This window comes from Panthera uncia (genome assembly GCF_023721935.1).
Source record: "Panthera uncia isolate 11264 chromosome A3 unlocalized genomic scaffold, Puncia_PCG_1.0 HiC_scaffold_11, whole genome shotgun sequence".
NCBI lineage: Eukaryota > Metazoa > Chordata > Mammalia > Carnivora > Felidae > Panthera > Panthera uncia.
In genome coordinates, this window is record NW_026057578.1 from 24,796,773 (window position 1) to 24,818,131 (window position 21,359).

The 21,359-nt window shown below is 46.3% G+C and overlaps 1 protein-coding gene across 2 annotated transcripts in view; it reads right to left on the reverse strand.

Moving 5' to 3' along the window:
• Positions 1 to 3,178: 3,178 nt before the first annotated feature.
• CBFA2T2 (CBFA2/RUNX1 partner transcriptional co-repressor 2) overlaps positions 3,179 to 21,359 on the reverse strand; it is a 141,761-nt gene continuing 123,580 nt past the window's right edge. Inside the window, exons 9-11 of one of the 2 annotated variants that reach the window (XM_049649985.1) lie at positions 16,668 to 16,736; positions 13,172 to 13,359; positions 3,179 to 8,045 (exon numbers count right to left, since the gene is read on the reverse strand). In XM_049649985.1, the coding sequence (XP_049505942.1) occupies positions 7,746 to 8,045; positions 13,172 to 13,359; positions 16,668 to 16,736 (557 nt within the window). In that variant the 3' untranslated portion in view covers positions 3,179 to 7,745. Of the gene's footprint in view, positions 8,046 to 13,171; positions 13,363 to 16,667; positions 16,737 to 21,359 lie in introns of both variants that reach the window. The other variant, XM_049649984.1, reaches the window with a different exon arrangement.

A 21,359-nucleotide genomic window follows, 5' to 3' on the forward strand; every position in this document is an offset into this window, starting at 1 on the left:
GGCAGAGGGAGAAGCAGGCTATGAGAGCAGCCTCTGTTTACCGAGGGTCCTGGGCACCAGGCCCTGTGCTGGGACAACTCCCGTATCATCACATTTCACCTCACAGCAACTCAATGGTGTGGGCATCATTAGCATGCCCAATTTAAAGAGAAAGAAGAAAGCTCAGCTAGCAAACACTTTGCTCCAAGTCATAGCCGGACTTACTCCCTGGCACCAGTAGCTGCTTGCTGTCAAGCACGAACAAGGCTGAGGGAGATCCCAGGCATCCTTTAGCAATGGAAGCCAGCGCATGGCTGGAGGACAGTGGCAGCTAGAACAAAGGAAGGAAGGAAGGAGGGCAAGGCTTGGGGTTGCAGGATGGCAGATGGGGCAGCAAGGAAGAGCCATGGGAGCACAGCGCAAGGTGGAGGGTTGACCGGGTGCGGGCTATTCAGGACCCAGCCATCCGAAGGTAGGTGGTGGTGGGGTTGATTTACTCACTTCTGAAACTCCCTAGGAGGCACCCAGATAATGTTAGCCGAACTCATGGGGCGGAAAGGCAGAAAAGGGTGCAAAGGAGAAAGGAAAAGTTGCTGGGGTGCGCACCGGAGAGGAATCTGGCTTGCGGGCTCAAGGCAACAGAGGGAGCAAGTCAGGCTCTTTCCACAAGAGGGCGCCCAGCACCAAGACAGTGAAGCTCTCTTGGGGAATGGGGAAAGGGTCAGTGGGTGGTTTGTTGTGGGTTCCCCGCAACCCTCTTGGGAGGGAGGACAGCTGAGGAGAGGATAAACCCAACTCGGGACCCTAAAAACCCAGCAGTAAGAAACCAGCACTGACAGGCAAGAGGAGTTCACATTGATGCAATTTGCTCATACTGAGGTCCAATCATCTCAGGCCAATTATTTCCCTTTTCATGCTGAGAAGTCAGTAGGCTCCTTGACTCCACGCTTGGTAAAATTTGAAAGGGCTCTCCACTCGACACGTTCCGGAAGGAACTTTTTCCTGTTTTCCATCTCCTTGTCTATGCTTCACCCGCTTTCAGATTCATCTACTATGCTGCCTGGTAGTGCAGGGTATTCAGTGGTCCTCTCCAGAATTTGATTTTCACATCTGCCTGTTATTTAGTCTCTTAGTTTGTGCTCACTTTTTTCCAGCACCATCTCTAGAGATTTCATAGTTACATTCTGTATCTGGTACTATTATCTGAAGTTCCTGGGGTCTAAATCAATTGTTTACTCTTCTTGCTGACTCTTGCTCATAGTGGCTCATTTCCTCGGATGTTCAGTAATTTTTTTGGACACTTTATAATTGGTTGCTATATTATGATTTATATTTTTGATATTGTTTTTTTCTCTAGAGAATTTTCATTTTTGCTTCTGTCAGACACCAGGAGATACCTGCAAGCTTAGAATTATCTTAATTCCTCAGCCCAGGAGTGCTTTGGCCTCAGGAGTATGAAAATCTGAACCTCAGCCCCAGGAGAGAGCAGACATGAGGAGTCTCTAGATTCTCATCCTTCAGACGGGCAGAGAGTTCTGCATAGTTCCCTTTGCAGATTTTTCCCTGCTTGCCTTTTCACTGAGGTCAAAGCCAGAGTGACCTGGGTGGACAGATTGGCCCCAGATCTGCTTCTGCATTTTGTAGAGGCTCAAAGCCCTTCAGAGCCTCACACTGCCCCTAGAGGCAATTAACCTCTCAGACTCCACCTTCTTGAAATTTCTCCTGACCCAAGGCAGTACAGGTTTCCTCTTTTGTGTTCAACTACCTCTGTGGTTTTGGTTTGCTGTACTCTTCTAATTTTTTGTCCTGGCTCTTGGGGATTCCCTAGACTTCCTCATCTGTGACCTCAGCAATGCAGCTAAAAGTCCATTCATTGGAATTTATCCAGCATCTGGTTTTTTTTTTTTTTTTTTAATGATAACGGCAATTTTTTAGACTATTTCTATAGCCAATAGTTATTTTACTGTACTATCACTGGAGTCCCGAGGGTCTCTTTTTCAGAGCTAAGGCAGGCTGTGGATCGCTGACTTGTCTACCAAATGTGCTTTTGTGCGAGGCTGGCAGTCACAAGGCTGAAATCCTGTTATTGTTCTAGGTGCCGGATTGCAGCGCTGGGCAGCTGCCAAGAGACTGGCAGTTGGCACCATCTGCGTGAAAGATCACGCAGCGAGGCCGCCACCTTGTCTTCTGGGGCCATGGCCATGGCCCGGCCCTTTCCCCTACCCCGAGATCACTCCCTTTGCTTTTTGAGGGCCTGTGAAGCTGCTGGTGTCAAGTCTCTTCGGGCAAGGCCGCTTCGAAGTAGGTCTAGGGCAGAGGCCAGAGATGGGTATTCGGGCTACGGGAGGGAGGATGGGGCCAGGGCCCTGGGAAGTGAGGCCTTGGGTCACTAGCCAGGAAACTGGACTGACAGCCTAAGACTCCATACATACAGGTGTGCACGGGTGTGCCTGCACCAATCTGGGTCACGTCATGGCTGGTTAGACCACCTCAGAGCTGTGGAAAGTATTACAAACGGCCTGCTTGGGGGCACCACAAGCTGGTGGGCTTTCAGGAAAGCAGTCGGAACGTATTCTCCACGAATGCAAGAAATGGTCAGTTTTAGAACTCCCACTTTGGAAAATTATCCCAAAGAAATAAAGCAGGCAGAGGAAGATGTTCAGTATGTTGGACAGGGAAACCTTGAAGGTGATCCAATTACCTGACAGGAGGCGAAGAGTCCATGAAAGTATAACCCCAATTAAATCATACAACCACTGAGCAAGGGAGCATGAAGGAAACCGTGAACTCACGTGATTTAACATCGTGTAAGAACAGGAATGAATATTCACAAGTCCTGGTATGTGAAAACTTTCTAAGGAACTACGTGAGAGCTGTTAGAAAAAAGTAGCTCCGAGGCCACTCCCCTATTTTTCACTTTCTGTACCAAAAGCTCACTCCCCAGTGAAGAACCGGGAGTGTCTGTAAGCTGTCGCTGCCCCGGGGCCAGGCCCCTCTGCTGGCCGCCCAGAGGTGTAGCAGCTGGAACCGTCTCCTCAGCAGTACCTCAGGCTTTCACTCCCTGGGGTGCTCTTTAGGCCACCGCGGAACCACTGGAGACCCCCGCCCCACAAAAGGGGGGAGCGTCTGTGGAAGCCTGCGGGAAGGATGTCTTCCGGTGGATATACCACCTGCCCTCCCAGTCCCCTTCCAGCCCGAGTCAGAAAAGGAATATAGCCTTTTTATTGACTACTTTAAGTAGAACAAACTAAATACATATTTAACAGTTTTGGTTCATTTATACAGTACATTAAATAAGTTATGCACAGAGTTAAGTAACAAAAATCGCTATCAGAGTAAAATGACAAAGCACAGAAAAACCAGACTACCGCATCCTGTGGGTGGTTTCACATTCATCATCCCCCTTTAAAATCCACGCTCGGAGGCATACTTTTTTATTTACATTATTGGCTTTCTTTTATGGATGGAGCTTTTGTAGCCTCATCAGGAACTTGGAAAGCCGTGAAAGTAGACCAAAGGCCGCTGAGCCAAATAGCACTTTCAATCATTCACCTATGCTTCTCTCCGCCAACTCCAATGCAGGGACGGGGCTGTCTCCGCCAGCCACCAGCCGCACATGCCCTATTTGGTATAAGCATCGACGAGTGCACACTGGGCAGCTGTGGGCCTGACCGGATGGGGTCTGCAGGGAAGTGCCATTTCTGGGGCTGTGGAGCGGAAGGGGGATGCAAGGTCCACCCTCAGGTCTCCCAACCTTCTCCTGGCTCACGATGGAAAAGGTCACCTGCACCATCATCTTTGGAAATGAGCATGTCAATGCATGTGGGCAAAGAGGCAGGTAGTCAATGTTTTGGTTTCATAAGAACTAGACACTTAGCCAGAAAGGCCCTATTCATAGCTCGCCCAGCTCCCCCTCCCCAACCCAGACAAGACTCCTCCCGGACACCTGGCCGGCTGGCCCATGCTGGAACAGTCCAGGTCCCTGTGGCTTTTCTTACATTTGGTTCAAACATGCCACCACCCAGTTCTCTGTAAATAGCTTCAAAACAAAACAAAACAAAACAAAAGAACCTAAGTTGGCTTGGTCTACTGACCTGGTTCTGACACCAGTTCTGAAGAAAGCTTTGAAGATGTGTTCTAAATGATTCATTCAATCCACAATCCCTTCTACAGTTTCCAGGACAAATGGCTACCTGGTCATTATTTCGTTCTGAAGAACTCACTACCACACAATTCCAATAGTGTTGCTGAACCTCCAACTCCACTTGCTGAGATAGCTTCTGGAACTATCCAGAATAAGGTCTACACCCTTTCAAGCAGGTGACAGCCCTGGGGATCAATCTGACTTTGGAACAAGGCCATAGAGAGTAAAGTGTAGATTTTCTGTCTAGAAGCTGAAGATGTTCATGTTGACACCAAGAAGTGAGGAGTTCCTGGTGGACTAGCAGGCCCAGATGGGCAAAGGATGTCCACACTGCAGCCAACATGACACCGATCTGTGCTGGGTAGATGCGTCTGGTTTCCAGACTTCGATTCGCTGAGACATGTATGACTCAGCACTGTCCAAGATCCACTCGCTCTGTGACCTCAGGGTCACATGCCTGTGCCTGAGCACATGTGCTAGAGGCCCACCCTGGAGCTGCAGGGACCCTCCAAAGCGGAAGTCCCATTCACGCTCACAATTCCTAGGGTAGGCTGCCTACTCCTGAGCAGGTGGAATTAGCCAACTTCTTCTTGAGTCCATTTTCACCACTGGGCGGAGTCAGACATGGTGCAGGTGGTGGGGACCCAAAGGGCGACTGAGGGTGTGAAGATTCAGCCCTCAATCATCCCTCCGAACATTTAAAGGTGGCTCCCAGTTTGGCCACTCTGGCCTTCCCTGGTTCCTGCAACCACTTCTCGCAAGCAGAGGACAGTGAAGTCCCGTCACTTCTCAGTGTCCCTCAGTGGGCGATGCTGAACACTGGCCTCATCCTCCAGATGTGCTCTGATGGGTGGGCAGGCACATGTCACATTTGCTTTTCATTTCTACGATAATATTGAAGAGCCCGGGACCGCCCCGACATCTCCAGTACCACCACTCCCATCCCCTCCGTCTTTTCTCTCTCCCCCCCAATATTAACTATGAAGATTGGTCCTCTAAGTAGCTTGACTGTATCAAGTTATTTTAAGCCTAACTAGATGAAAGCGGGAAGCCTGAACTTGTACTCCAAACCTGGTGGCTGGGATGGTGAGCAGACACTGGAGACCAAGTAGGGAAGCTGGACTCAGTCACCCTTGCCCCTTCGACCCCCTCCCTGCCCACCCCAAGGCAGTGCCCCTCCTTCTCCCAACCAGACAGCAGAATTTCAGAGTAGGGAGCTGAAGAAAGGGATTCTTTACACCTAAACAGGAAGTCTTGGACAGATGCCCTACCAACCTAGATGTGAAAGTGACCAAAATGAACAGCAAAAGGTCTGAGAACTGAACTACAGTGTGGAATACTACCCAGGTTTTCAGCTTGGCCTCTGGGCAGCGGGTGAGCAAAGCGGTCTAGAACAGCACCACAGTAACTCTGCCAACACAGCTCTCAGTAGAACCACAGCCCACAACAGCCACCTAGGACCGGCACACTAAACTAAAACCATAGCTACAGAAATGGACGGTGGGCCCTGCTTTTGGCTCTTTATTCCAACCAGGAAAAACCTGGGCTACCCTGGCTGGTCCTGTGGCCAACTGAAGATTTAAAGAACCTGTCCAGGTGTACATCTTGTCAATGAAAAGGCAGGGACCTGGGGACAGACCCAACGGGTACCACGGGATACTCTCTTGCTCTGATTCACAGGCTCTATGACTTCCTCATGGGATACCCCATGTCTCAAGTAAATGTAGGCAAGTCCTTCCCGGAGTACTAATTTCATTCCTGTTGGTCCTGATCCTCCACCAACAGCTGCAGTTTAAGGAATTCCAGTTTAATGGATAACATTATTCTGTTATTCATTCTCTGGGAATATCTTACTTTACTTTATGCACTGGAAATCCAGGTATTTTAAAGGTGCCTGGTACTGAGTTCCTTTGCAAGATACAGAATCTTTACGTAAATTAGGGACTTAGACGTTCTCGCAGTAAGACACCCCTGTATGTGAGGACAACGCTACTACGCTAATCCCTTTTCCTTGATGAGACAGAGCTTTTATTTCCCTCTGGTCAGCGCACAGAAGGTAGCCATCTAAAGCTGGGCTTTCACGGGCCAGGAGCAGGCCCAACCAACTCACCCCAACAGATTCCTTGGGGCAAGAGGGTGCTGGAGGCTTGGAGGGGGAGAGTGGGAGAGTCAGGGTCCTTGTGCTCCCAACAAAACACAAATGGCAGGGAAGAATGTGTGTGGCAGTTCCTGATATTTTAAAAGAGGTATAGGTGATGTCACCTTTGGAGAGCCAGGTAAGAATCTAGAAAACTTCCTGATGATGGCAAGGAAAATTGGTGAGCCTCTCTCAAAATGGTTGTCACATTTCACAGAACTTTTCTTAGCTCAGAGAGGGAAGGTATCAAATAGATACCATAAAGGAAACCGAGACTGAATGTCTGATAATAAACTGACATCATATGTACTATGGATGAGGTTTGAAGAATTCTTTCAGGTCCAGGAAGGCTGCTGAGATGTGAGCAGGCCTTGACTGCTGAGGCAGGTCCTAGCCACAACACATCACATCCTATGGGACAACCATAGCTTAACAGGGGCCAAAGAGAGACCACGAGAAGATCCACACAGTGATCTGGACGTGCGCGGTCTGAGATAAAAGGGACACAGAACAAGACGACTGTGCAAACAGCCAAGCGGTGACAAAAGGTTCTGCATTTCCAATAGATAATCCATTCAATGGTTTGACGATACTAGTTTGGCCAACATGCTCAGAGAGAACAGACTATCCACAGTTGAGTCTTTCTCCCTCAGACCAATCCATGCGCTGGAAACTATTTCTGCATAAGCAAAATCAGGTAAGAGAGAAAAAAATGGGTCCCAAACTAAAGTAGCAAGCCAGGTTGGAAAATCTTGTCCAAAATGATCTGTGATGCTTGGAGGAAGTTTTATTTGTTTTTCATTATTACGGGTGCTTTTAGTGAAATGGTGACTTATTTCCTGTGATTTCTGATACTCTTAACAAGTCTGAACAGCAGGGTCGAAGAGAGGGTCCTGAGTGCTGCTTCTGCCTGCCCATGTCCGGGGGCGGGGGCTAGTCAGTGGCATCTGCTGAGGGTGGAAATGGGGCTAAAGGAGCTGTTCCAGGGCAAGAGGGGCCACCCCCGTCGGAGGGAATCTCCTCCACGGCCTGCTGTCAGCTTCCAGGCCTCTGCCACAGGAGGACGGTGGAGTAGGCGGCAGTGTGTGGGGCGAGCCCCCTCCAGCCCGGTCGGGCACCTCTGACGGGTCTGCTGCCTGGAGAGGCAGGGAGGGGAGCTGGTGGTCTAGACTGAGAAGGGGACGGCCACGCCAGTTTCAGCTGGAACGGGAACAAACCTGGAAGCCAAGGAAGGAGGAGCGGCTCTGGCTAGCTGCCTGTGTGCAGAGAGAGTGGCATACTAGCTCCCCCAAGGACACAGACAGGAAACTGGGGCCAGTGTCCGGAGGGGCTGTGGAGCAGTGTTGGCTGGCCTTGCACTCTTCCTGCCTCCACTTCACTCCGTGCTGATGACCCAACAGCTAACTGCACTGGTTCAAACAGCCGGGCCCCCTGTGCCATGGTTTGCCGTGCTGTGAGGTCATCAGAGGGAAGTGAGTCTGGGGCTCAGAGTCCGTTGGTGTCGATGGCTGTCACAGAGGCAGGTGTTGAGGAGCGTGAGGTGGTGGCCGAGGTCTTGTCCAGAGCCGGGCTCGGCACGCTGCAGTCGGTGGACCTGGCCGAGGAGCCCCTCCCTCCAGGAAGCAGTGGCCGGCTCTGGCTGTGGGGACTCTGGCCGTGCAGGTTCTGGCCACAGAGGCGGTGGTGCCGCTCCCAGTCCTTGTGCTGGCAGAAAGAGCCGCAGTATCGTGCGATGTTGCAGCCGCTGCAGGTCTCGCTGGCCTTGCGGCCACAGTTCCAGCAGTTCTGCAAGACACGGGCACGGGTTAGTTGCTTGGATCTCGCGGGGCAGGCTTATCATCACTTGTCACCTGTGCTACATGGGGAGAGCGTGGCATTTGGAGCCACGTGTACCTATGCTTGTCCCGCCTCTACTGCGGTTTGCTCGTGCGTGGGAAACACACACTCCTCTCTGAATCTCCTTCATCTGTGAGGAAAACCACCTACCACAGGCCGGAGGGACAGCAAGACGAAGGGTGCCAGGGGAGGGCAGGTGGGAGGTCTCACACCGCCCACCAAAGGTACCTACTCATTGTTTTGAGTCCCATTTAATCCTCAGCGACCAAACCAAACTCTGTCCTGGGGTCCCCGATACCACGCATGCAGACGTGTGTTTAGGTAATGTTTCTTCTCTCGCTCCTCCCAACAGAGGAATGACCTTGGGTGTTTCCACCACCAACACCTGATCCTTTCAAGAAAAGTCCCCTGTCAGGGGACCAGGATGGGCGTGTAAGAGTGGGTAGTTGTGCTACTTCCTCTGTGCCTGTTCTCCGTCAGGGATCTGTCGTGTCAGGGGTGGGCTGGGAGTCACGGGACTGCTTCTGGCTCGTTTAGGGGAGTCCTACAACTCCTCAGAACTCAGCGGCCCAGAAGGTTCCTTGCCACTCCTTCCACTTGCCGGAGAAGGGGCAGGTATTGCTGGGGCTTAGCAGAGATGCATGGGGGTAGGGGTGAGGAAGGGAGAACACCAACCAAGAGAGCACTAATTCCGCCAGAAGGGGTGAGCCACGCTGAGACCTGGTTAGCGCTATAAAGAGCAGTCGTGAAAGGCGCCGAACAGTTCTTGAACAGACAGCGTTGGGCTTCCCCCAGTCAGCTAAGGCAAAGCAGCGTCATGAAGAAAGCTGACACCAGTGCGACTCCTGGCACCTGCCCCTTGGAACTCTCTCTTCCCTTAGGCTCCCATGAGGACCCCACCAGTGAGCCTGCCCCTGATGCCTTCAGGACCCACCTACAAGAGAAAAATCCTCTGGCACTGGCCAGATGAAACTACCACGAGCAGGCAAGGCTTTGTCAGGTGTCACAAAGGACTTGAGCACCAGCTGGCCGGCACCCCCCGCCCCCTCCACAGGTTCTCCAGAATGGCAGAGGCCGGAGGCCGGGCCTGACCACTCTGTAGTCTCCTCAGGGAAGAAAGACACTATCCCCAGTGAAACCTGACACTTGCTCAAGTATTAAACAACAGACACGTGCGTGGTGCCACCTAGCCCACCTTTTGCACTGTGCAGATGGGACACCGAGAGCCAGCAGGCAGGGACGTGCCTAAGGCTATGAAGTGATCACGTGTCTGTGTCAAGCCTGGAACCTGGACCTCCCGGCTCAGCCAGACTCAATGTACAAGTTTAGTTCTGAAGAGCTTACAAAGGATTGCAGACTCCCTTCAAACACAACTGGCTTGTCAGGAAATATACTCGGGACGGCCCAAACTTGCCCAGCACCAACAACAGAGGACCAGGATAGGTGACCGATGGCTTTCCCAGGTTACATTTACAGAACCTCAAGCAAACTACAGTTCCGGAGAATTTCATCCTTTTGAGCCTGGTAGGCTGGCCCCAAGTGATGCCGTGGCAGAACATTATCACTTGTGGGGAAGAAATCGGTTATTGCCCACGTGGGGCTGCTGTGGAAACACAGGCCAATGAGTCGGCCCCAGCCGAATGGGAGAGCCTCTACTAGTTCTGTCCAAGCCTGCAAGAGCATCTCAAACCGGGAAAGAATATTTAAAAAAAAATAAATAAATAAATAAAAAAATTAATGTTTATTTTTGAGTGAGAGACACAATTCAAAGCAGGCTCCAGCTGAGCTGTCGGCACAGAGCCCGATGCGGGATTCAAACTCATGAACGGTGAGATCATGACCTGAGCTGAAATCACTTAACCAACTGAGCCACCCAGGAGCTCCTGAAATGGGGAAAGAGTATTAAACCACTAGTTTATCATCTTGGCTGCCCTTATATATTTAAAATAGATTATTTCTGAATTTATGGGATACAATAAAACAAGGCAACTGGCCTCCACAGAGGCAGGATCAGAGAATGCAAGAACAAGGTGGTTAGTGCCAGAGCAGCTAGAGTAAAAAGGATACTGTAGGTTCCCTTTTCCTGTGGCTTCTCCCCCCTGACAATCATGAGGCTTTTTGCCAAGATATAAGGCAAAACTGTATTATTGTACATGTAGTTGCCCTTCAGGTCGGCACTCCTCAATGCTGGAGGGACACATGTGGCAAAAAGTCCTTTGTAGCGAGTGGGGAGAGATTATAAACCTTGTGAGTTACTGGCCAAGTCAGTCAGAAAGGGGACTGCAGAATTTCCTTTGTTAAGCAAAGATCAGTCTATGCCATTATTTCGGGTTCCCCTGCTATCTGGAAGTGGAGCCTTCCTCTGAAACCTTCTGTAAGCTGAAATGGTGGAAAGTGGAAAAGCAATTAGCATTAATTTACATGGAAAAATTTCCAGACCCAAAAAATAACTTCTCTTAGGCTTTTCCTTAGGACACATCTTGCTAATGGATGCACAAAATAGAGATAAAGCACAGATGCTCACAAACCCAGTTCAAAGCTCTCACAGCTGGATGCTGAGGGTGTAGTTCCCAAGGAAGGAGCTTGGCAGGGCCACTCTTGCTGCTCAGGGCGTGTGCTGCTTCTAGAACAGCTCACTGCGTAACAAATGCTGAACGCTATTTTTGCTTTTTGCCTTTTCTCATAAAAGTGAAAATCCTCCTCAGACTTCTTTTGGCAAGTGAAAACAGGTACTATCGTACATCTTTTGTAAAAGCAAAGGCGTAACGTGAACTTTCAAAAAGCAGGGATACCTGTACTCTAAGTGTGGCCTGGGGACCCACCTGTACCAGAATGACCTGGGGCTTATCAAAATCCCTGGGATCCTTCCCAGGCCTTCCTGACCTTATTGCAAACTTGGCCCAAAGGAGAAACGACTACCCATCTTACAGTCAATAGCTAGCTCATTAGGTTTGCAAGGAAATCCAGGTTGAGGACAGAAGGTGTCTTTTGGCAGAGATGAGGACACATCTTACTGCATCCCTGTGCCCGAGAGCAGACTCTTAGGGTCTGGCCTCAGAGGACGCAGCTGTTCTGTAAAAGCAGGAGCTGCCACAGCTTATACCTGTGTTTTTACACCATAACAAAATCCTTTCTGTCTACACAGTGCATTACAATTTAAAAACACTTGCACAGTCACAATTTTGATCTCGTTATATTTTGTAAAAACTATGAGACCAGCAGGCCAGGAGCTACTACAACACTCACTATACAGAGAAGGAAACTGAGTCCTTAAGGTACGGTACACTGCCAGTGTGAGGGGGGAGTGGGACTAGAACTCAGGGCTCTTAACCTCCATTATACCCCACCACTTCTCAGAGAATGAACAAGAATCCCAGAGATGCCTGCTGGACTTCAAGTAGAATTTTCTGGATGGGATAAAGGGAATTCAGCCCATCTGGACAGATGCAAAATTAACACACAGCTTAGGTCCTGCTAACACTCCCGTTTTGGAAAGTTGCCTGGGATGGATGCTGGTGCATGCCTCACCTGCAGGCCTCTTTGTGCACTGTTGAAAATTACAGGTCCCAACACCCCAATGCTATAAATGGAGAGCTGAGATTTAAACCATGCAGTCTAGATCCAGAATTCATGCTCTTAGCCAAAATGTTACACTTTTTTTGGAGGCAGACACAGTTAAGGGTAAACACAGATATAAAAGCAGGTAAATATGAACAGATAATGATATTGATAATAGACAGCTACAGATACAGAAGTAAATACCACAGAGATATCCCTGCTCAAAAACAATTCTAAAGAAAAAGCTGCCAGGGAGAAAGGCAAGAAGAGGGTTAAAGGAACCATTTTCTTACAGTTCAGTGCACTTGTTAGGGTGCTACAACAAGCAATTTTCCAACATCCTCTGTGACAGCCACGTAATGCCTAGGCACATTCACCCTTACACAGCCATGCTTGGCACTGCTACACTGATGGGGATCATTTACGTGGGATGAGGTAATAATGTTTCTCCAGTTTAAAAAATTTTTTTAATGTTTGTTTATTTTTGACAGAGAGAGAGAGAGAGAGAGAGAGAGAGAGAGAACGAGCGGGGGAGGGGCAGAGAGAGAGGGAGACACAGAATCCAAAGCAGGCTCCAGGCTCTGACCTGTCAGCACAGAGCCCAACGGGGGGCTTGAACTCACAGACCTCGAGATCATGACCTGAGCTAAAGTCGGATGCTCAACTGACTGAGCCACGCAGGTGCCCCTGTTTCTCTAGTTTAAAAAACAACACAAAAACAACAAAACCCCACCCAGTTCTTTATGTCTCAGTTGGTAGATGGATCTGCCTACTTAAAGAAACAGGTTTGTTTCAGGACTTAAGTTTATCCCAAAGCTGAAAGATGACAGAAATGAAAGTTACAGAACTTTACATTCCAAAGGACTGTTAGGATGTTTGTGTCATATGCTTTTTTCTTTCCAGTTTGTTTACTTTTGTCCTCACTGCAGTACAAGAGTATCCTGTACACAAACATCACTGAGTCCTGGGCTTGGGGTCTTGAAGAGGTGGGCACATCTGCCCAATCTGTCACTTTATCCATAAAAGAACTATCTTCTTTATAAACAGACCAAATGCTAGAGGGCCCCACATCTCCTTACCCCTGCACCCTGGCTTTAGCATTGTGGGATTATGACAGTTAAATCCTCCTAAGCTCCCATTTCCTTTTGGGAAAATCAGAACCCAACAATACCTACCTTACAGGGTCATAGTGAGGATTAAAAAGGCAACATACATGCTTAACTCTGTGTCTCTGGCACGCGGTGAGCCCACTAGTCAATGGTAGTCACCATAATCATGCAATTCCACAAACTCTGTCTTTAGGCTGGTTTTCAAAATTTAAACTGATAAAATGAGCCGATTTGTTTAAGAATATAATAATTAAGACAAAGTTCTTCTGGTACTAGATAAAAATTACACTCATCTAGTTCAAGAGCACTGTTGTGTCTTACTGCCTAGCACTTGAGAAAACTGTGAGCTTGGTCACTGCAGCTGCCCCAGCCCCAGTCCCCAGTCCCCAGGGCTAGCAGAACTCTGACCTCTGTTGACTCTTCTTGCTCATTTATGACGAGGAAGGCGTCCTCTGCGGCCTGCCGTTTGACGTCCGCTATGGTTTGCTCCATCCGAGCTCTCTCTGTTGCAATCACTTCAAAGGCTTTTTGCTCTGCCTCAGCAACGGCTTTCTGTACTTCTGACATGGCCTGAATTTTCACCTTATTCACAGCTTCTTCTAGAAGAAAGTGACAGTAAAATTAACTGGCCGAGAAATCTTTCCCCTCCCACTCCCTATCGCTTGCAAGAAGAGACAGAGCTGAAACGAGAGGACTTTTCCAAAATTACAGAGGTTGTAACATACGACATACTCTTTCACTTTTATTCTTATACTCACTTGCCTGTTCGTGTATTCATTTGTTGGGTGTGTAGATGGAAGTAGGCACTGTGCCATGGGTTGGGGATACCTAGAGGACTAAGATGGACTCTATATTCTCCTAACTGTGATCAAGTAGAAAAGTGGTCAGCTCTACAAGTGGCAGGGGAGGATCAAGAAAACGTGTCCTGGTTGAGACGGTAAGTGGAAATGAATTTTTGGACAAGTCTCACATCCTATGGTAAGGACTTTGGCCCTTTTTCTAAAGAAAACTTGAACTCCTGAAGGGTTCTATGCAAAGAGAAAAGACTGGAGGCAGAGACAGCCTGGGAGAGGCTGGGGCAGTAGACATTCAGCTGACAGAAGAGACTGAATTTAGGCGGGAGCAAGTGGCACAGAGGAAGGGATGGGGCAGAATGAGGCAGGTGGCAGCTATGGGTCTGGAGGTGAAGTTGAAGATGGAGAACGCTAGTGCTATGAAAGGCAACGGAGAGTAAGCAAAATGCCAGGTGGAGGCTAGTGAGAAGACTGAAGTGCTCTGGGACGTCCAGACACAAATGTCCAGGAGGCAGTTAGGGTCAGAAGACTGAACTTGGCAGAGAAGCGCAGGCTGAAGATACAGATTTGGGCACGCCAGGAGCCTGGGTTTCAAAGCCCGGTCCAGTCACCATCGCCTCACTTGGTTCCTGATCACTTCTTCCCATCACTGCCATCCTGCTTGGTCTCCACAGAACGGACACTCCAAATGGCATACTCTTCGCGTTGAGCCTCATCTCTAAGTTCCCCAAGTGAATGACCTCCTTCCCGAGTCCACACAACTGGAAAACCCAGAAGCCTAAGGAAACTCCTTTACTGCTTGGTTCTTTCACATGGCCTAGGCTCAAAGAATCAAAGAATGTTCTAGGCTGCCATCCTAGACTTCGATCTTATCACTCTAGCCTTAAGAAAAAACCTGGGACGCCTGGGTGAATCAGTAGGTTAAATGTCTGACTTCGGCTCAGGTCATGATCTCACGGTCTGTGAGTTTGAGCCCTGTGTTGGGCTCTGTGCTGACAGCTCAGAGCCTGGAACCTGCTTTGGTTTCTGTGTCTCCCTCTCCTTTTCGCTCTCTGCCCCTCCCCCACTTGTGCGTGCTTTCCCTCTTTTTCTCTCTCTGTCTCAAAATAAAGAAATGTTAAAAAACAAAACAAAACAAAACAAAAAAAAACATTTTTACTGCAAAGGACAAGGGACAATGCTGAACTGACTTGACACTGACCTCTGTGCTTCCTTTACTCCTGGTATCCAGACAGGTCCACTGTGGCCCACCACAGTTACCCATCATAAGCCTCTTCTTAGTTACCAGATATAGGTGTCTTAAGCCAACATAATAATGTCCTGAAGTACCTTTTTTCCTTTCAGGTTAAGGACAATCAATAAGAGTCAGAGTTTGAATAACTACCTTGCTAAAGTCATCTAAGGTCACAGATGACACTATAGCAGAAGAAGAACTCAAATCTAGCTGGTTCAACACCAAATTTTGGCTCTTAACCATAGTTAACCCAACGTTATCTCGCAGTCAGGAAATCACTAGTTATCGAGATCTTGTACATGGTAATCTTTCTACCTTAACAACTACTCTCTTCATTTCCCATAATTCTATCCTACTTCTTGATGATATACATTTCCCTGTTTCCAACTGCAAAGATTTTCCAAGTTCCTATGTAGTTTTGCAAATTATTTTTAATGGCAAAATAAATTTTGATAACATGCTTTTGAAAGGAAGAATTCAAAAGCATGAAACAGGAATGATTTTAAGAATTTGCATGCACTGGGGTGCCTGGCTCAGGCAGTAGAGCATGCAACTCTTGATCTCAGGGTTGTGAATTCAAGCCCCATACTTACAAATAAAATCTTTAAAGTGCAAGCAAGGGAGAGGGGCAGAGGAAAAGAGAATCTCAGGCAGGTTCCACATTCAGCACGGAGCCTGAATGTGGAGGGCTTGATTCCATGACACCCTGGGATCACGACCTGAGCCAAAATCAAGAGCCGAACACTCAACCGACCTTGCCACCCAGGTGCCCCCATCTTGTACCTTCCTGATTGCCAGTAAGAACAAAAATCTATAGCATGTCTATTCTTGTTTTCCACAATTTGTTCCTATCTTTTGTCTGTTTGTTTATTACGGTCTTGATGCTTCTAGAAGAGTCTTGTGAAGGTCAGGTATTAACTTTTGTAGAAGTAAATTTTATCTGGGGCACCTGGATGGCTTAGCAGGTTAAGCGTCTGACATTGGCTCAGTTCGTGATCTTGCATTTTGTGGGTTCGTGCACTGCGTCAGGCTCTGGGCTGAGAGGTCAGAGCCTGGAGACTGCTTCAGATTCTGTGTCTCCCTCTCTCTCTCTCAAAAATAAATAAACATAAAAAGAAAATCCTCAATTAAAAAAATGGTACTGGAAAAGGGAGGCTAGAAGGAAAAGGCGGCTCGGGGCACCTGGGTGGCTCAGTTCAGCATCCGACTCTTGCTTTTGGCTCAAGTAATGATCCTAGGGTTGTGGGATCGAGCCCCATGTTGGGCTCCACACTGAGCACGGAGCTTAAGATTCTCTCTCCCCCTCTCTGCCCCTTCTACACTCACATTAATTAACTAATTAATTAATTTAAAAAAAAGGAGAAGAAGGCTCATATCTGGACAAGGGCAGGATTAGGGACATGGTGTTAACCGCCCCATCTTATCACAATAGGCAGACCTACCCTCCTTTAGTCTTCTAGAAAATAAGGCCCACCAAGAACAGTCTTGACAAAGTTAGGGACAATGGAGGTGAAAGGAAAAGCAGGGGGCTGTTCCAAGACCAGAATGAACGAAATGTGGTAGTGCGTGGACATAGTGTGTGTAGATTTGAGTGAAAACAGGCAGAAATGAACTGAGCTATATGTTCAGAAATAAGGCATATAAACAGGGAAGGAAAAGTTGGTTACTTAATGCCTCAGGGTGGTGCAGAAGGGTGTGCAAAGGACTTGGACAGACTGTAGGGAGTCATTCCAAATTCTTGACCTGCAAAGTGACGTGAGAGGCAGTCCAGATGTATGGGAAAGCTGGGGAAGGAGAGGCGGGAGCCCCCAAATTTGTGCTCCATGCTCGCACAAATTAGTGCGTATATGTGATCTAGAACCAGACAGACACGTACCAGTTTTTTTCCAAAACTCCACAGGTACATATCCTGTTCCTGGCCTACTGTTGAATTCTCGCTGAGAATCTACAGAAGAGATAAATAGCACAGGGTTAGAAGCTGTCTATAACCAACATGTCTTATTTTTATGAAAATTTTTAATGAAAAATAGCGCCTCTCACTCACCACATAGATTCGAAGATACATGTTCACTTAGTGCAAAAATTATTCTGATAAGGGATAAAATCAGATAGTAAAGTATACTTAATATTTAGTTGTAAAACACATACATGCATGCACGTGTGTGCGTGCCTCAAATAGTTAACAGTATTCCAATTCAAAGGAGTAAGATTAAAAGTGATTTTCACTTCCTTCTCTTATCTATGTTATCTTTTCCCTATGAACATGTATGTATTTTTATGATACTCCCTAAAAAATAACTACAGATACTTATGCATATGTATGTGTGCATATCATATCCAGTTTAACTTCCCATCATGCACAGTTCTCTCTCAGCGGCTCTGTAGATATGTCAGAGAATATGGCTTTTGTTTCTTGGCAACTCTGAATTTTTACATGTGACTTAAGGCAGTTTCCTTCAAAGTTTCTTAAAATGCTTACAAACAAATAAAAAGCAAGTAGTAAAGAAAATATTCTGATCTGGAACAGTGCATTTCAAATGTAGCCCAAGGAGGCGACCTACAGGGTTGCTGTGAAGGACGTAAGGGTGGAGGGTGACTTATATATATGTATATATATTTTTTTATTGTGATTTTTAAGATATCGTGTTTTATAAGAAGTGGTTCCACTGAGTTAAAAAAAATTTTTTAAGCAGTCAATCGCAGAAGACTTCTCCATTTCCGTATGTTTTACTGAGGCTAATATACAATTTTATGCTCTGAATACGCACCAAACCATGATGCAAAGAGGAATCAGGGGACCAGTGAGTTGACAGGGGAGGGTAGCCCGGCATGAAATGTTTGCCAAAGGAGCTTTCTAAAACGGTTAGTCCTCATGGGAATGTCTAGGAACTGGCTGTGAGGCAGGAAACTCCCTGGGGTAGGGAAAGGATCTCTCCCGTTCCAGGGGCTATCAGCACAAAGAACCTACATCTATATCTCCTACAGAGATAGGAGGGGATAGGGAGGCTTTTTCTAAATCGCATAAAATACAAATAAAATTACCATTTTCAATATAATTCAGAGACATCCAGTACAATCTTTTAAGTTTATTTATTTTGAGAGAGGGAGAGAGCACAAGAGCGCACACTGGGAGAGGGGGAGAGACAGAATCTCAAGCAGGCTCTAGTGCTGTCAGCACAGAGCCCGATTTGGGGCTCAATCCCACCAACCACGAGATCATGACCTGAGCTGAAACCAAGAGTCAACGCTTAACCAACCGAGCCACCCGGGTGCCCCGTAGTATGTTCACAATGTTGTGCAACCATCCTCACTATCTAGTTTCAGAACATTTCTATCACCACAAGAAGCAATCCCATAAGTTTAAAATATTGATAGGACTAATACTTTTTTGTGACACTGAGGTCTCTAGAAGAGCTACCAGCACTGTCAATAAAATACAAATGGAAGGGCTCTCTTCAACACAGGTGAGGTGCCTGTTTCATGCAGCCATTTGTCACATACCTAGAAACTCAAGGATGAGATTCATGAAATAAATACAGGGAAAAATCTAGGATCAGAAGAAACAAAGTGGCACAAGCTAGAGAAGGCAGTGGATCATTTTCAACAGAATCTTCAATAAGGAAAATCAGTGAGAAAAAAGGTCTGAGTATATAGACAAGCTGCCGTTGGTATTAAATAACAGAAGAAACACTTGTTCACTTGTGGGGCTCTGGGGGAAGTCTTGACCAACCAAAAGAAAAGCCACTTCACTTCAGTTAGCAATATGCCTTGGTCATATCCTTTATATCTGCCTGGTCCCAGCATTTTATTTCTCTAACAGATGAAAAAGGTGAGATGCACTTGACCCTAAAGGAACTTCTCAGCTTACTCAGGACATAGCTGGAAACTAGGGACATTTTCATGACATTTCCAGAAGCCAGAGTAACTGTTTTTATATCTCTAACCCAGAAAGGAACAGAAATCAGTATTTTCAGCTGGTTCGCTAAAAAAACTAGAGTGTCAGAGGCACCTGGGTACCTCAGTCGCTTAAGTGTCTGACCCTTGATTTCAGCTCAGGTTATGACCTCACAGTTGGTGAGTCTGAGCCCCATGTTGGGCTCCATGCTGACAGCATGGAGCCTGCTTGAGATTCTTTCTCTATCCCTCCCCTACTCATGCTCTTTTTCTCTCTCTCTCTCTCTCAAAAAAAATAAATATGGGGGCGCCTGGGTGGCTCACTCCGTTAAGTGTCCGACTTCAGCTCAGGTCATGATCTCGCGGTCTGTGAGTTCGAGCCCTGCATTGGGTTCTGTGCTGACAGCTCAGAGCCTGGAGACTGCTTTGAATTCTGTCTCCCTCTCTCTCTGACCCTCCCCTGCTCACACTCTGTCTCTCTCAGAAATAAATAAACATTAAAAATTAAGAAAATAGTAACAAAACAAACATAATAAATAAAAACCTCTATAGTCTCAAAGGCTATTGTAATCGAAGGCCAGACAGATAATGCAAGTAAATTGGGTCAGAAATGGGCAACTAATGGTATTGTGGTCATGTAGGAGAATGCTCTAGTTCTAAATTTTTTTTTCTTAATGTTTATTTATTTTTGAGAGAGACAGAGACAGAATGTGACTGGGTTAGGGGGAGAGAGGGAGGGAGACACAGAATCTGAAGCAGGCTCCAGGCTCGGAGCTGTCATCACAGAGCCCAACGTGCGGCTTGAATTCATGAGCTGTGAGATCGTGACCTGAGCTGAAGTCGTACACTCAACCAAATGAGCCACCCAGGTGCCCCCAGAATGCTCTAGTTCTTAGAAGAAGTAGAACAAAACATTTAAGGCTAGTGTCATGAATATTTGGGGGAGATTGTACCTATCTACCAATCTATAATGGGGTAAAGCAAGTATGGCCAATGTGGAAAATGGCTTAGGTATAGGACATATATATGAGTGCTCACTTTTAACATTTTTGTGTTTGGGTAACTTCAAAATAAAAAACTGGGAAAAATGTTCTTTTAAGTATATGCATAGAAAATTCTGTATGAACAGACTAATTTGTTAATAAGTGAGCTTATGGGAGCAGGAGAGAAAAACTGGGTGGCGGCAGGATTTTCACAATTTATATGTTCCTGTATTGCTTGACTTTTATACAATGCAATCCATTAAAAAAAATTCATTTTAGATAATAAACAAAATATCCAAGAAAATGAAGTGGATCCAGCATTACCAGATATCAAAACACAACCTAATGCCATACTAATTAAAAGTTTGATATTATATTGGGAAGTGGTATAACATAATGGCTAAGAGTGTGTGCCAGTTCTGGAATGCCAAACTTACAATCCTGACTTAACTATAATATGACCATTTTGGCCAACTTTTTAATTTATTTAAGCCTCAGTTTTGGCATCTGTAAAAGAATATAATAGTTCCTATATCTCAACAGGTAGTTTTGAAAATACACGTGACAGGTTTAGCATGGCTAGAACACAGTATAGAGCCCAGATAAACTATAACTGATAAGTGATATAGTCAGAAAGATTAATGAAGGGGATGCTGAGGTGGCTCAGTCGGTTAAGTGTCTGACTCTTGATTTTGGCTCAGGTCATGATCTCACAATTTGAGTTTGAGCCCCTCGTCGGGCTCTGTGCTTACACTGCAGAGCGTGTTTGGGATTCTCTCTATCCACCTCTCCCCATCTTGTACACACGGCTCTCTCTCTCTCAAATAAATTTTAAGAGAAAGATTAATGAAGAAAACAGACTGAAGTATTTAACAAAATGTAGCGTCAGATAATTACGTCATTTCAATATTTAAAGGATAGGCATCAGTTAATTGATAGGAAAACTTAAACAATTTGGGAAATTTTAAGTGAGCTAATTCCAAACACACAAACGTGCACATAACATAGATGAAATTTGTTGTACCTTGGATAGGGGTCAAGGTCAAGTAACAAACTATAAAGGGAAATGATGAATTTGATTCCAAAAATATTAGCTATCCCATCGCTCAAAACAAACCAAGATGGGGTGGGGGAGAAAACAAAAACAAAACCAAGATCAAATATAAGAATGCCTATATTCACAACCCATTAATTTTATAGCTGAGAATATATCCTACGAGAGAAATGCAAGATGTTTGAAAACCCTTACATATGAAAAATTGTAAATATTGGATTACACACTGAAAAACAAAAATAAAACAAGGAAACAATATGTAATGTTTAACAACAGAAACGGCATAAGGAAATTATGAGGTATATTCATGTTAGAATACTGTATAGTCATTAAAATTATGTTTATAAAATCTTTAATGAAGTGAGAACATGCTTAATATGAACTTATGTTTTCAAGGAAATAATACAAAGTTGTAACAGGATTCTCAGATACATTTCAAAATTCTTCAGTGTGGGATGATGAGCCAATAAATTCTTCATAAATTCCTGTATTTTCTACAATGAGCCATGTAGTTTCAACTAAAAAATGATACTTACTCTGAAAGACTGTTCTGGGAATTAAATGGTAACATACATAAAGGAATGGTTCCCAATTCTGGGAGCCCTGGTCCCACTTTAGTCCAATTAAATCAGAATCT